General features: G+C 42.5%; 1 protein-coding gene across 8 annotated transcripts in view; it reads left to right on the top strand.

The window, feature by feature from the left end:
- The window catches only part of CLEC16A (C-type lectin domain containing 16A), a 231,727-nt gene that overhangs the window by 69,401 nt on the left and 148,178 nt on the right, over positions 1-14,148 (top strand). For all 8 annotated transcript variants that reach the window (XM_074382227.1, XM_074382226.1, XM_039478046.2 and 5 more), the window contains 2 exons: positions 6,132-6,264; positions 10,426-10,526. In XM_074382227.1, the coding sequence (XP_074238328.1) occupies positions 6,132-6,264; positions 10,426-10,526 (234 nt within the window). The remainder of the gene's footprint in view (positions 1-6,131; positions 6,265-10,425; positions 10,527-14,148) is intronic.

Genomic DNA, 14,148 nt, shown 5'->3' with positions numbered 1-14,148 from the left:
AGTGAGGGGGTTCTCTGTGGCCCTGATCATCAGGAGAGGTCAAGTCCTCTTTGACATCCTCTTTTAAAGATGGTACCCATTTTAGAGCAGTGAGAATCTGGGGTGACCTTTCCCCCAGAAACCTGCTACCGACTACTCCCATGCCCTCATAGCACTTTGCATAGAGTTTCAAGGAGTTGGCAGACCCTAGGTAAGAATCAGTACCTATAAGGATTGTTTGGATAAAACTATCAAAAAGAAGGGCAAGAGGGTTGACATTTAAAGACGTGATCTGCATTCATCTAGAAAATTAAGTGGAGCCACTCACTCTACAACTATGCCAGCTGGATGAGGACTATACGGTGCAGCTGTGGGCATAAGTGTCACAGCCAGGGTTTGGAAATCCCGTTTTGTGTGGAGAGGCCCTTGTGGGCCTGGTTCTGCACCAAGACGTGACATGTGGGGAGGGAGGGAGGGAGGGAGGGGAGTGGTCCTGGCTTCACTGATGCATTTCCAGCTGTGTTGAGTCACTGCACTTTTGGGTTTCTGTGCGCTCATATTCAATAACCAGGGTTGGACAAGCTGGTGGTTCTCACTCAGTTTTGTGTGAAGCCGTAGAATTCCAGAAAGGGGCCTCTGGAGTGCATGAGGGAGCCAACAGTAGTCAGAGGCTTTTGGTGCCCGCCACCCTTTACCTGGAGCAGCTCTGGCTCATCTGCTGACCAGGGTGAGGTGCCCTGGAAAATTATCCTTTAAATTAGTATGCTTTAAATTAGTATGCTTTAAAAAAGCAAATGTTTGATGAGCTTGGTACTGAATCGTCTTTACTCTCTCCTCTGCTCTGGAATTCTGCTGGTGTCCAAGGAGATTAAGCTAGAAAGGGGACAGCCACGTCACAAAGCTGGGCCTCCAGGCCAGGGTACTTGGCTTAGACCTATAACCTTAGGAGGTACTTGGAGCTGAGTTCCCACTGTGTCAGCCAAGCAGGGCAGAGCTAAGCCTGGGGAAGGAGAACTTGCAGCTGTAGGGGAGTTGGGCTACGCCCTCTGCTGCACAGGGCAGAGGCCAGAGACTGGAAGACGAGGGGGAGGCTGGCCTTACAGGTTTGCTTGGGAATCGTCAGATGTCTAATGGCAAGCCTTGTTAATAAGCACAAACAAACTTATACATGCGACATTTAAGCATGCACCTCCCAAATATGTATAAACATTTATGTATTATAATACATCGACATATTATACATATTATACATACATATTATACATATATATACATATACATAATATAAATCCATATTATACATATATATACATCGACATATACATATTATACATACATATTATACATAAATATACATAGACATATTATACATAATATACATACATATTATACATATATATACATAGACATACATAATATAAATCCATATTATACATATATATACATCGACATATACATATTATACATACATATTATACATAAATATACATAGACATATTATACATAATATACATACATATTATACATATATATACATTGACATACATAATATACATATATATACATAGACATATACATAATATACACACATATACATATATACATAGACATATACATAATATACATATACATATATACATTGACATATACATAATATACATACATAGTATACATAAATATACATAGACATATACATATTATACATATATATACATTGACATACATAATATACATACATATTATATATACATAGACATATACATAATATACATACATTATAAATATATACATCGACATATACATAATATACATACATATACATATATACATAGACATACATATTATACATGCATATACATATATACATAGACATACATAATATACATACGTATTATACATAGACATACCCAATATACATATTATACATATATACATAGACATATGCATAATATACATACATATACATATATACATAGACATAATATACATACATATTATATATACATAGACATATATAATATATTATCCATATATACATAGACATTATACATAATATACATACATATTATACATATATATACATCGACATACATAATATGTCTATGCTAATATTATGGACAGCATAAAACAAATTTTTAAAGATGAGAAGCTTTAAAAGACCTACTGTGTAGAGAATCATCTCGCATGCTTACTGAGGTCTGTACCCACTTTGGAGACAACCAGGGTAGTTGGAGGGTGTTGGGTGCCTGAAGGAGTCTGTTGGAGGTGAAAATGGGAGAAAGGAAATAGCAGTGTTTCCCAAACAGCAGTCTGCACCACATTCCAGCTCTTTTTTTTTTTGAAACAGAGTCTTACTCTGTCACCCAGTCTGGAGTGCAGTGGCCCAATTTCAGCTCACTACAACCTCCACCTTCTGGCTTCAAGTGATTCTTGTGCCTCAGTCTCCCGGGTAGCTGAGATTATAGACACCCACTACTACACCTGGCTAATTTTTGTGACAGGGTTTCACCATGTTGGCCAGGCTGATCTCAAACTCCTGATCTCAAGGGATCAGGATCTCTTGGGAGCCTTGGCTTCCCAAGGTGCTAGGAGGCATAAGCCTCCACCCCTCAGCCCACATTCCAGCTCTTTGCCATATCTGTGTGCTATTTGCACTGCTGTTTGATGTATAGCTTTCTTAAAATTGACTCACTTGGATTTTTCTCCCCAGAATTTAGCCTCATTCTAAGCAGTAATATCCACAGAAGGCATTCTCTGCAGCTACAATTTTCTTCTAATGCACAATGAAATAAGTACAAAACTATTCATTTGTCCACACACCACTTAGAAAGCATCTGCTGGCTCCTACCTGTGTGATGGGGCCTGCCCTGTGGAGACTCTGATCTTTGGCATCTGGCTTCAGATCAGATGGGTGGGAGGGAGGGGGGATGGTGAGAGTAAACCTAGCAGAAGGCCAGGGCCCGTGTGGATATGGGGGTGCTCCTCCATGCCGGGGGGTTCCTGCAGGTGCAGTCAGGCCTAACAGCCAGGAGAGTCTCATGGGACGTGAGAGTTCCCCACGGGAACTCTTCGAGCCCACATTGATGTTAGGCAGTGGCCACCCCGCCTCACATCGCAGCCACTGTGAATTGTTGCCAGCCAGGCCTGCTGCCAGCACTTCTCGTGTTGGGCTAAATTAGTCATTTATTTATCACTTCAGGAGATACTTATGGTGTACCTACTTTGTGCCAGGCACTGGATTAGACAGTGGAAAACAAGACATATATGACAGCTACAAAGCCCCTGTTCTAGTGGAGGAAGACAGGCAGTAAAGAAGCAAAACAATAGCGAATGTAAGAGCCAAGTCGTTACAAATGCTATTAATATAAAGTAAAATCAAGGTAAGGGGGAGGAAGGACAAATCTCCTCTATCGAAGAATGCCAGATAATTTATGAGATATGCAAAGAGGCTTCAGAATGTAATGCCCCATTCTGTAAGTGTGGCCTGTGTTTACTGACTTTCTTCCACAGAATGTGGTACGGAAGGAGGAGGAAAAGTTGATGCACAGTGGTGAAAGCCGATGAACATTAGCTTGGCCAAGTATTGGAGATTGACATCAACAGACATAAGTCATATTGATAGTATGTGCTCTTATATGATGTGATGAGAAGGATACTTCCCCTCTGTGGGCCTCCTCCTCAAAACCTGTAACCCCAGTCTAAATAGCAGAAGGATGTCAGACAACCCCAGATTGAGGGACTCTTGAGAATCCCTGACCAGTACTCCTCAAAATGTCCAGGTCATGACACAAGCAAGGACAGTCTGAGAAACATCACATCCCGGGGAACCTAAGAATGAGGACTCAATGTAAAGTGATACCAGGAGGACTCAATGTAAAGGGGTCCCAGAAAAAAGACTTTGGGAGAACTAATGAAATCTGCTCAAAGTGTGGTGTTTAGTTAATAATAATTTTTAAAGAGGTATAAAAATAAAAAGCAGGTGAAGGCCAGTGTGGAGACTCAAGCCTACAATCCCAGCATTGTGGGAGGCCAAGGTGGGAGGATCATTTGAGCTCAGGAGTTTGAGACCAGCCTGGGCAACATAGTGAGACCCTCATCTCTATAAAAATTAAGAAATTAGCTGGGTGTGATGGCACGTACCTGTGTTCCCAGCGACTCTGGAGGCTGAGGTAGGAGGATCATGTGAGCCCAGGTGGTCAAGGCTCCATGATCACACCACTGCACTCCAGCCTGGGTGACAGAGCAAGACCCTATCTCCAAAAACAAACAAACAAACCAGGTGGAGAGGGTGTCCAGGAAGATGTCTCCAAGGAGGTGACATGTGAGCTGAGCCTTGAATGGTGTACCCCAATTATACCTGGCTAGGAGACCTGGGGTGAGAGCTTTTCAGGAAGAGGAAACTACTGTGTTAAGATCCTTGGATAGAAACAAGCTTGGGACGTTCAAGAGATACTGAGAAGCCCAGCACAGCTGGAGTGGCACCAGCCAGCCAGGCAGGGATGGCCTCGAGGTAAGATCAGAAGTGGACTGGGGCCAGGCCATGTGTCTGGATTTTATCTTGAGAGTGATGGGTAGACATTGGGAGTTTGGAATAGAGGAGTGACATGAGCTAATTTCCTTAAAATCACCTTGGGTTTGTGTGGAGAATAAATTAGGGTGACAGAAGAGGTGGCAGAGGTCACTGTATGAGCTGGCAGGAGGGAGACTGTGGTGGAGGCCACGTCTGAGCCCAAGGTTATGTGTTCACATCCTTCTGGAACAGAAATGCAGGTTCACATTTTGTCATCTCTTTTTCACCCTGTATGTCTCCCAGTGGTGGGGAAAAATACGTAAACTCTGAGTTCCATGGGCTGTTTGAAAGTCCATGCTTGCATGACCAAGAACTCTGTGATGGGGACACCATAAAGCCCAATCCTCGTCCATCTTTAATTCAAGATGTTTTCTTTGGTGGTTCATAACTTTTTCTGAAAAATAAAAATGCATGTCATGCTTAAGTTGATTGTTACAGGTTACCCTTGTTTAATGGGGGGAAAATAAAATGAGGTTCCTAATCTCTCTCTGCCCTCCGCAAGTTATAAGTAGAACAGAAAAACAAAAGCCTTCAGTCAGAGCATCCTCTTAAAAATGTAAGCAGCTTGCCCGAGCTGGGTAGCTCAAACGCCTGTAATCACAGCACTTTGGGAAGCTGAGGCAGGAGAATCACTTGAGGTCAGGAGTTCGAGACCAGCCTGGCCAACATAGCGAAACCCTGTCTCTACTAAAAGTACAAAAATTAGCTGGGTGTGGTGGCGGGTACCTGTAATCCCAGCTACTCAGGAGGCTGAGGCAGGAGAATCGCTTGAACCTGGGAGGCAGAGGTTGCAGTGAGCTGAGATCACACTACTGTACTCCAGCCTGGGCAACAAGAGCAAAACTGTATCAAAAAAAAAAAAAAAATGTAAGCAGCTTTAGAATATTATCAGTGAGGCCGGGCGCGGTGGCTCAAGCCTGTAATCCCAGCACTTTGGGAGGCCGAGGCGGGTGGATCACGAGGTCAAGAGATCGAGACCATCCCGGTCAACATAGTGAAACCCCGTCTCTACTAAAAATACAAAAAAAAAATTAGCTGGGCATGGTAGCACGTGCCTGTAATCCCAGCTACTCAGGAGGCTGAGACAGGAGAATTGCCTGAACTCAGGAGGCGGAGGTTGCGGTGAGCCGAGATCGCGCCATTGCACTCCAGCCTGGGTAACAAGAGCGAAACTCCGTCTCAAAAAAAAAAAAAAAAAAAAAAAGAATATTATCAGTGAAGTTGATGATGTTTACCAACCACGTATCGTATCTTAGCTGCCACAAATCCTTTGGGAAGGAAATGTGGTATCAATAAAGTAAAAAAGAACTGTTTTAAACTCTTGAAATAGAATAAATGATTGAAATTTATGTTTTGTTGTCCAAATCAGGAACATGTTTCTTGGTGTTGCCATGAGGAATAGAAAGAGGGGCTCTGGCCTCTGTCTTATTTCTCTCCCAGTGTGTCGCTGGTGTTCAGGTCAGACATGTGTTTGACCTATTAGGAGTCATTTATGCATATTTATTCTCAAACATGAGCATGTGTATGAATCTAGAGCTGCATAGCTGCCTGGGCTCATCCCAGTCTCCATTTTGGCTTCCAGAGATCGAGATGGTGATCATGGAGCGTAGCAAGCTCTCAGAGTTGGCTGCCAGTGCCTCTGTGCGGGAGCAGAACACCACCGACGAGGAGAAGAGTGCCGCTGCCACATGCTCTGAGAGTGCGCAGTGGAGCAGGTAGCTGCCCAGGAGGCCAGTGCTGAGTGCCGTCTCAGGGAAGAGGAGAGGGCTCAGTGGGGATGTTGAGCCCTGGGGCCAGAGTCTTTTCCGTCCCTCAGCCAGACCGTGCCGTGCGGCCTCCCTTTCTTTCCCTGCTTCTCTAGCTCTGGCTACCCAGAGGCGTAGAGATAGAGCCATCACTTAACACTATAATGCTCACTCCCTTGCAAAGAGATTTGCCAGAATAGTGCAACTCTCCCTGCTGTGCTCCTGGTGCTTTGGAGCTGGGCTCCGTCTAAAGGACATGGGTGGCTTCACACTGGCTGCTCCTGGAAATGCTCTGCTGCTCCCAGGAAGCATCCTCTCAGTAGCTGGGCTTGGATCTCCTGCCTGGTTCATTCCCTGCCCTGCACACATATACATATACCCCATCTATAGGGCCTGCCCTCTTGACTCGGCCCGCATGAGTTGGTGCTGCCATCCACCTTTGACCTTTTGCCTGATTGTTCATTTCAGCAATAGCTATCTGTAGCTACATCTTCTTAAACCTTCTAAAACCTTCTTAAACATGAGTTACTGCTGCCATCCACCTTCAACTTTTTGCCTGATTGTTCATTTCAGCGATGGCCATCTGTAGTTAAATCTTTTTAAACCTGGGTGACCCCACATTTCCTGGAACTTTGCTATAGCACTAGTCCCTCCACAATGGGATTGGAGAGAAGGCTACTTCCAGAGTATGCTGGGAGCTGGTAGGAGGGCTTCTTCATTTCAGAGTTACTTCCTTATCTTGCAGCCCCACTGCACAGTCCCCTGTAACAGCCTCCTGATTAGCACTACCTTCCTGTTAATAAATGCATAACACCAGCGTTTCTGTGTCAGCCTGCAAGGCATTCCCTTCCTCAGCCGCTAGGGAGGAGTGGTGAAAATACACACACACCCCATCCTCTTTAGCAATCCTACTTCAATTCAAGATGTGAAGTCCACTAATTTTTTTCTTCCACATCTTATTTTTCTCTTTGCTTGGCAAATGTTTCAATGACTTAACAGATGGGATTAATTTCTATCAGATGTGCAAGGGAGCCATTTTTAGTTTTTGCTAAATAAAAAAACAGTGGAGTACAAAGACCTTTTAGATTTTGCTTGACAGCAAACTCCCAGAGCTCTGAAAATTAAGGAAGTCATTCCAAACACAGCAGGTTGGGGACAGCCTTGGTACAGCATTCTTTAGACTATAAATAATTAGAAGGGCCACAAATGACTATTAGTGGGGTGGTACTTAAGCAAGGGAAGAGGTATCTGCTTAATAGAAGATCAGGCCAGGCATGGTGGCTCACACCTAGAATCCTAGCACTTTGGAAGGCCGAGGCGGGAGAATCACTTCAGCCGGGGAGTTTCAGACTAGCCTAGGCAACATAGTGAGACCTCATCTTTATAAAAAAATTAAAAATTGGCCAGGCATGGTGGCAGGCACCTGTAGCCCCAGCAACTTGAGAGGCTGAGGTGGGAGATTGCTTGAGCCAGAGAGGTCAAGGCTATAATGTGCTATGATTACACCACTGCGCTCCAGCCTGGGCAATAGACTGAGACTCTGTCTCAAAAACAAAGAATATCAGTTGATACTTTTAGGTGAATACTGTCATGATGTGTTCAGCTCCTTAGAAACTGATAAATGGAAACAGAGAACATATGTTTCATAGTATAGTAGTACTGTAGCTTTGCTAATGGAAGAGAAACACCCTGTATTCCTCCTGCCACCAAAAAAAAAGGGTTAAAAAACAGACCAAAATGTTATGTTGGAATATTGGGGTTGATGACTTCTTTTTTTCTGAATTTTGGTGAAGAGAAGGATTTTCTTAGAGTTGATTGAGATTGTTTCTTAACTTTGGGCGTCTTCAAGCACATGGCTTCTAATGGAAGCTGATTCAGTTGCCTTGAGTTGGGCCACTTGCAGGCCTGGGAACCTCCAGGCCGGATCTCTGCTAGACTCTGAGACCGAATGTCGGGGTAGAGACTGGCCCAGGTAGAGAGCTGCTGTCTCCTTTGCCAAGGCATCGGGTTGCAGGTTGTAAGAAACTGCTGTTGCCCTCTGTCCTCCCACTTCCTGGTGGGGAGGCAGGGAGAGGGGTGGGAAGGTGGCCATTTGTTCTCTAGGATATGAATTGGATCTTGGCATTGGTCCACTTGCCCCAAGGCACAGCATGGTAAAAAGCAGACCATTTTATATTCCCCATATGTTATGGACTCTATCTGCATTTGTAGTTAAATATAGGCCTAGGAAACTTAAAGCTTTTAAAACATTGTTTCTTTTCTTAAAAAAAAAAAATTATGAAAGTATGCAAAATCTGGAAGAGTGTAAAGAAAGGAAAAAAGTCTTCATGCTGCTAGTATTCAGAGTCAGTGGGACTACCATTCTGGTTATTTCTTACCAGTTTTCTTCTTCTTTTTTTTTTTTTTTTTTTTTTCCCCAATTTGAGCTTTCTGGGAATTCCACCCTTCCTTCTCCCAAATCTTGGACCGTATCATGTCTATAATTTTTTATTCCTCCTTTTTTCCATCTAATATCAACCCTCAAGCAACCTTTTTTTTTTACCTTATTCTACCCTGTGTAAACAAAACACTTAATGGCTTCATGATACTTCATCTCATAAAACATGGTACTCACCCAGTTATTGGCATTCGATTATTCATATTATTCCCAAATGGAAATATAATCCAAATTTCAAGCAGCTGATTTACAAGAAAATGTTATCCCACCCTAAGTTTGGAAGTGTTATTGCTGGATGCTTTCAAAACCCAAATCTACACATGATAAAACTATTAACACATCTGAAAGGTGGTGCCCCATTTGGGGCTGCGGAGAAATGGGGATGGAAGACAAATGTCCCCTTTAAGTTTTTTTTTTTTTTTTTTTTTTTTTAGTTTTTGTGTGTCATATGTGTGTTTGAAATGTTATAAGTACATTTTTCCTACTTTTTCTTTTGTATTTTTCAATGAAACATTTTGTATCAGTGATACATGTATAGAGTCAAAAATTCAGAACTGTCTCATAGTTTGTATGGTGAACACTCCCTGTGTCTCCACAGGCCCCTTTCACTCCCCATGGGCACCCAGTGTTCATTGGAGCTTGAGTGTCCTTCCAGAAATTAAATATGCCCTGGGTCACTCATGAAGGTGCTCTGTTCTCTTGGCCTCAATCTGGCATTCAGAAGGGGCAGCCACAGTCAGGAGATCAGAGCCTCTGGCCTATGAGCCAGACCTGTGCATATTCTGTTCTCTTGGTGGTGAAGAGTCTTTTCCCGTCAGGCCCTTCATGTGGAAAGGCAGCGTTTGGGGTGTGCCATTTACGATATTTGCAACCTCTCTACAGATCTCACCCACAAAGCTTCAGAGGTGAGAGACCTCACTGTCAATTCTTAGCAGTCAGAGAAAGTCGGTCCGAGAAATTGCTGGGTCAGGACCCTGCCAAAATGAAATCATGAAGTAGTGGCCTTGAAATATTAAAAATAGAAATCAAACAGCAGCTGTCATGCTTTGGCACCATCCACAGTGCCTGGCCCTGTGCTAAATGCTTTTCAGTCTTCATTAGACTTGAATCCTCAAAATAACCCTGCAAGGTTGGAATCTATGCCATACGCATGGGGAGATAGAGAGGTTTTAAGTAACTTGCTCAAGGATTTGCTAAATAAAAAGCTGAGAAGAGAGAGAATCAGAATTTGAATCCAGGCAGTCTGGCTCCAGGGCTCACGGTCTTGAGCGTGTTTGGATTGTTGTTTGTGCCTTGTTTGATATCCCCCTGTCCTGTTTTCTTCATTCTCTTGTGACACACATCACTTTGCAGTGATGTCTGTCTGTTCTCTCTCTCTACAAACTGACATGAAAGCTTTGCTGTGGAGAGTTTGTATCATTGATTCTCTGTGTCTGGAACATCTGCTGAATGACTGTTGTATGACTAAGCCAGCAGTCTGTTCCTTGGTCGGTGTCCCCTCTGGATAGCAGCTTTCCTGGGCAGAGCCTGTCTCTCATTTGTCTGTGTCCTCAGTGCCTGGTGCTAGACCAGGTACATAGTTGTGTCCTAAAGAGCTGTACCAAAGGCAGCTAGCACCCCATGTACAGGTTAGAGAGGGGAAGTGTTCACCCATGTGCACCACAAGGCTCATGCATGCCCCTCCTCTTTTCCAGACCCTTCCTGGATATGGTGTACCACGCTCTGAACAGCCCGGATGATGATTACCACGCCCTGTTTGTGCTCTGCCTCCTCTACGCCATGTCTCATAATAAAGGTAGGCACTCTTGCCTTGCCCGACTTCCTCGCTGGGCCCTGCGTACGCATAGCATCCTTCCCCTCTGCTGCATAGAGGACAAAGAAGGGTGCTTTCTGTACAGAATTTCCTTTCTGGTTTTGGTGGTCCTTTTTGATTTTGACTCCCACTCTTCTTTAGCCTCTTTAGAATTTCTCAGGTGTTTTTCCACCAATTGAAGCCACAGGAATTGGTTACTCAGGCAATATGGGGAAAGGTACCTTGACTGCTTAACCCAAGATGACTATATTCACCCTGTGGTTTTCTTTTGACCCCTTGATTTACAACTGACTTAACATCCGATCTCTTTCCTAACATCAAAACTGAAATCAGTCAAATTGTAATCTTGGTTTTGCTATTTATAACACTTGATGTTCTTATTCTGGGTTCAGAGCTGAAATAGACGCTGGGTGGACTTTGTGGAAGCATAGGTTTCCTTTCTGAAGAAAGGTGTGGTTCTCTGGCTTCCCCTGTTGAGGTTGCATGGCCAGGATCCAACTCCGATGAGGCTGACAGGTTTTGTTAGAATTGATTCATTCACTGCCTTGATGACCATTCCTGGGAATAGTTACTGTTGTTTGCTCCACCTGGCTTGACATGGGCACTTTCTGAAGCCTCCACATCAGAATCTCTTTAAAGAAGAATTCAAGAATATTCCTTCTAACCCCTGCCAGAGCTGGGTTTGGCATAGTAAAGCATCAAGTGATGTTTTAGTAGGTTTTTTGTAAGTTTATTGGGGAGTAGGTAGAGTTGGATTTTACTAAGACAGCCTATGGCTAGAGGCATTAAAACATACATGACATAACTTAAGTTTATGTATTCTGAAATCATTAATCATGATAAATAACTTGATTGGTGGCAGAAGAGTATGTAGTGAAAAAAGTCCCCCAGCTTTGGCCCCCAGCTCTCCTCTTCAAAAGCAGTTCCTGCTACTGATTTCTTTTGTGTCTTTTTAAAGATGGCCAAACAAACCCAAGAAGGAGTGTACATGGTTTTAATAGACATAAATGGAGGTACTCACATTGTGTTTTCTACCTTGCTCTTCTCACATCATCATGTTTCAGCACATGGGTTTACGTCCATTCAGAGCTGCCATTCTGTTTTATCAATGTGTGAGCAAATCATAGCAAATCATAGATATTAAGGATTTTTCCATCTAGGTTCATGGCTGATACTGGTCTGTAGTCTTCTTGTAATTCTCTTGTCTGATTTTGCTATCAGGGTTATGCTCATCTTTCAGAATGAATTGAGAAATATTCTCTCCTTGATTTTTCTGGAGGAATCTTTGTAGTATTATTTCTTCCTTAAAATGTTCTTTAAAGTACTGCAGCCATCTGAGTATGGAGTTGTCTTTGATGGAAGGTTTTTAACTACTCGATTCCTTCAGTAGTTATGGGACTTTTCAAGGTTATGTATTTCTTCATGAGTGAGCTTTGGTAACTTGTCTTTCAGGGAGTTTGTCATTTCATTTAAACTGTCAAACTTATTGGCATAAACTTTATGATATTCCTTTATTAACTTTTTAATGTCTGTAGGATCTGTAGTGATGTTCCCTCTCTGATTCATGGTATTGATAAGTTAGGTCTTCATTTTTTTTTTCCTAATCAGTTTGTCTGGAAGATTATTAATTTTATTTCTGCCCTCTATCGTTCTGCTGATTTTTATTTTATTGATTTCTGTTCTTAGGCTTATTTTATTTACCTTCTGCTGCTTCCAATTTTACTTTTTGTTTTATAGCTTCTTAAAAAGAAGCTTTAGTCATTGATTTTAATCATTGATGGAAGCTTTGGTCATTGATTTTTTTCAGCAAATCGACTTAGTTTTTAACTAACATACCATAAAATTAACTCATTTTTGTATTTAATTCTGTGAATTTTGGGACATGTATGGATATGTGTGAACACCAGGCAATCAGGAAATATTACAGTTTTATTATCAGAAAAAATATCCCTCAGGCTATTTCCTTTCCAGTCATTAATTCTTAAACCTTTCTTCTCTATGACGTTACTGCCATAAATTTCCCTCTAAGCACTGCTTTACCTGCATCCAATAAGTTTTGACATAGGAGGTTCATTCAGCTTAAAATATTGTACAGTTTCCCTTCTGATTTCTTGTGGTCTTACATCTGTGTCATTTCTAGCTGTATGTCTCTTACTGGTTTTTCTCCTACTTTTGGAATTCCTCCCCCATTTTTTGCATATCTGGTCATTTTTGATTGGTTGACAATTACTGTGGTTTTTACACAGCTGGATGCTAGATTCTTCCTGTAAATATTTTTGGGCTGATCGTTAAGTTAATTGGACTTGGTTTGATCCTTTTTGGGGGCTAGCTTTTATGCTCTGTGAGAGCTGGTCCAGACAGCCTTTAGTTTAGGACTAACTTCTCCCCACTACTGAGATAGTGCCCGTCTGAGACTCTACAGTGTCCCGTGGTGAGGTGGTCTCTCCACACTGGCCAGCCCTGTGTGAGCTCCAGGAATTGTTTCACGGGCTTCATTCCGGCAGGTCTTTCCCTTTCTTCATATGCATGCATTAGCCAGGACTCAGCTGAGCCTGTTAAAAAAAAACCCTCTGCGTGTGTCTGGAGCTCTCTCTCTGTAGCACTGTTTCTCTTGTCCATGAATTTTAGCCACTTGATCTTTCTGAACTCCAAACTCTGCCTTCTCGTCTCTGAGAGACCACTGTCTTTGTCTGGGTTTTCTTTCCCCGTGCTGAGGCCTGGATACTCTCCCTGGACAGCAAGTTGGAGCAGTCACTGGGCCAGTGCCTTTGTGCTTCTGTCTCTGAGGGATCTCTCTCCTATGCTGCCTGTTCATCCATAGACTGATAACCATTGTTTTGTATATATTGTCTTGCTTTCTAAGTTACCTGAATCAGAAGAATAAATCTAATCCATCTTGGCCAGAAGCAGAGCCCCTTTAAAGAAAAAGTTTTATTGGGGTCTAATTGATATGCAATAAACTGCATATATTTAAGGTGTACAATTTGATATTTTGACATATGTAAATACCCATGAAGTCATCACCATGATCAAGAGAGTATACAATCCAGCTTCCCAAACATTTCCTCCCCGATTTCTCTTGCCTCTCACAGCCCTCTCCCCAAGTAACACTAATAATCTGCTTCCTGTCATTCTGGATTAGTTTGCATCTTCTAAGATTTTGCATGAACAGTCATGCATCATGTACTCCTCCTGGTGTGGCCTCTTTCAGTCTACATAATTATTTTGAGATCAGTCATGTTGCTGTGTGTATCCGTGGTTCATTTCTTTTAATTGCTGAGTAGCATTCCATTGTATGAACATACCACGGTTTATTCATTCATCTCTCACTGGAAATTTGGGTTGTTTCCAGTTTGGGACTATTACAAACAAAGCTGCTGTGAGCATTTGTGTGGCCCCATACAATATGTGTCCATACAGAGAGCTGTATGGGCAAATATATCCTTTTTCTCTTGTATAAATACCTACAAATAGAATGGCTGAATCATGTCTCCCATAGAATTATGGGAGGTATGTGTATGTTTGGTTTTATTTTAAATTGCTGCCAAACTGTTTTCCAAGATGTCTATATAATTTTATGTGCCACCACCAGTGTACAAGAGTT

This window comes from Saimiri boliviensis, chromosome 12 (assembly GCF_048565385.1).
Source record: "Saimiri boliviensis isolate mSaiBol1 chromosome 12, mSaiBol1.pri, whole genome shotgun sequence".
Lineage (NCBI taxonomy): Eukaryota > Metazoa > Chordata > Mammalia > Primates > Cebidae > Saimiri > Saimiri boliviensis.
The sequence above is the reverse complement of the archived record's forward strand: the minus strand, read 5'-3'. Positions and strand labels throughout refer to the sequence as shown.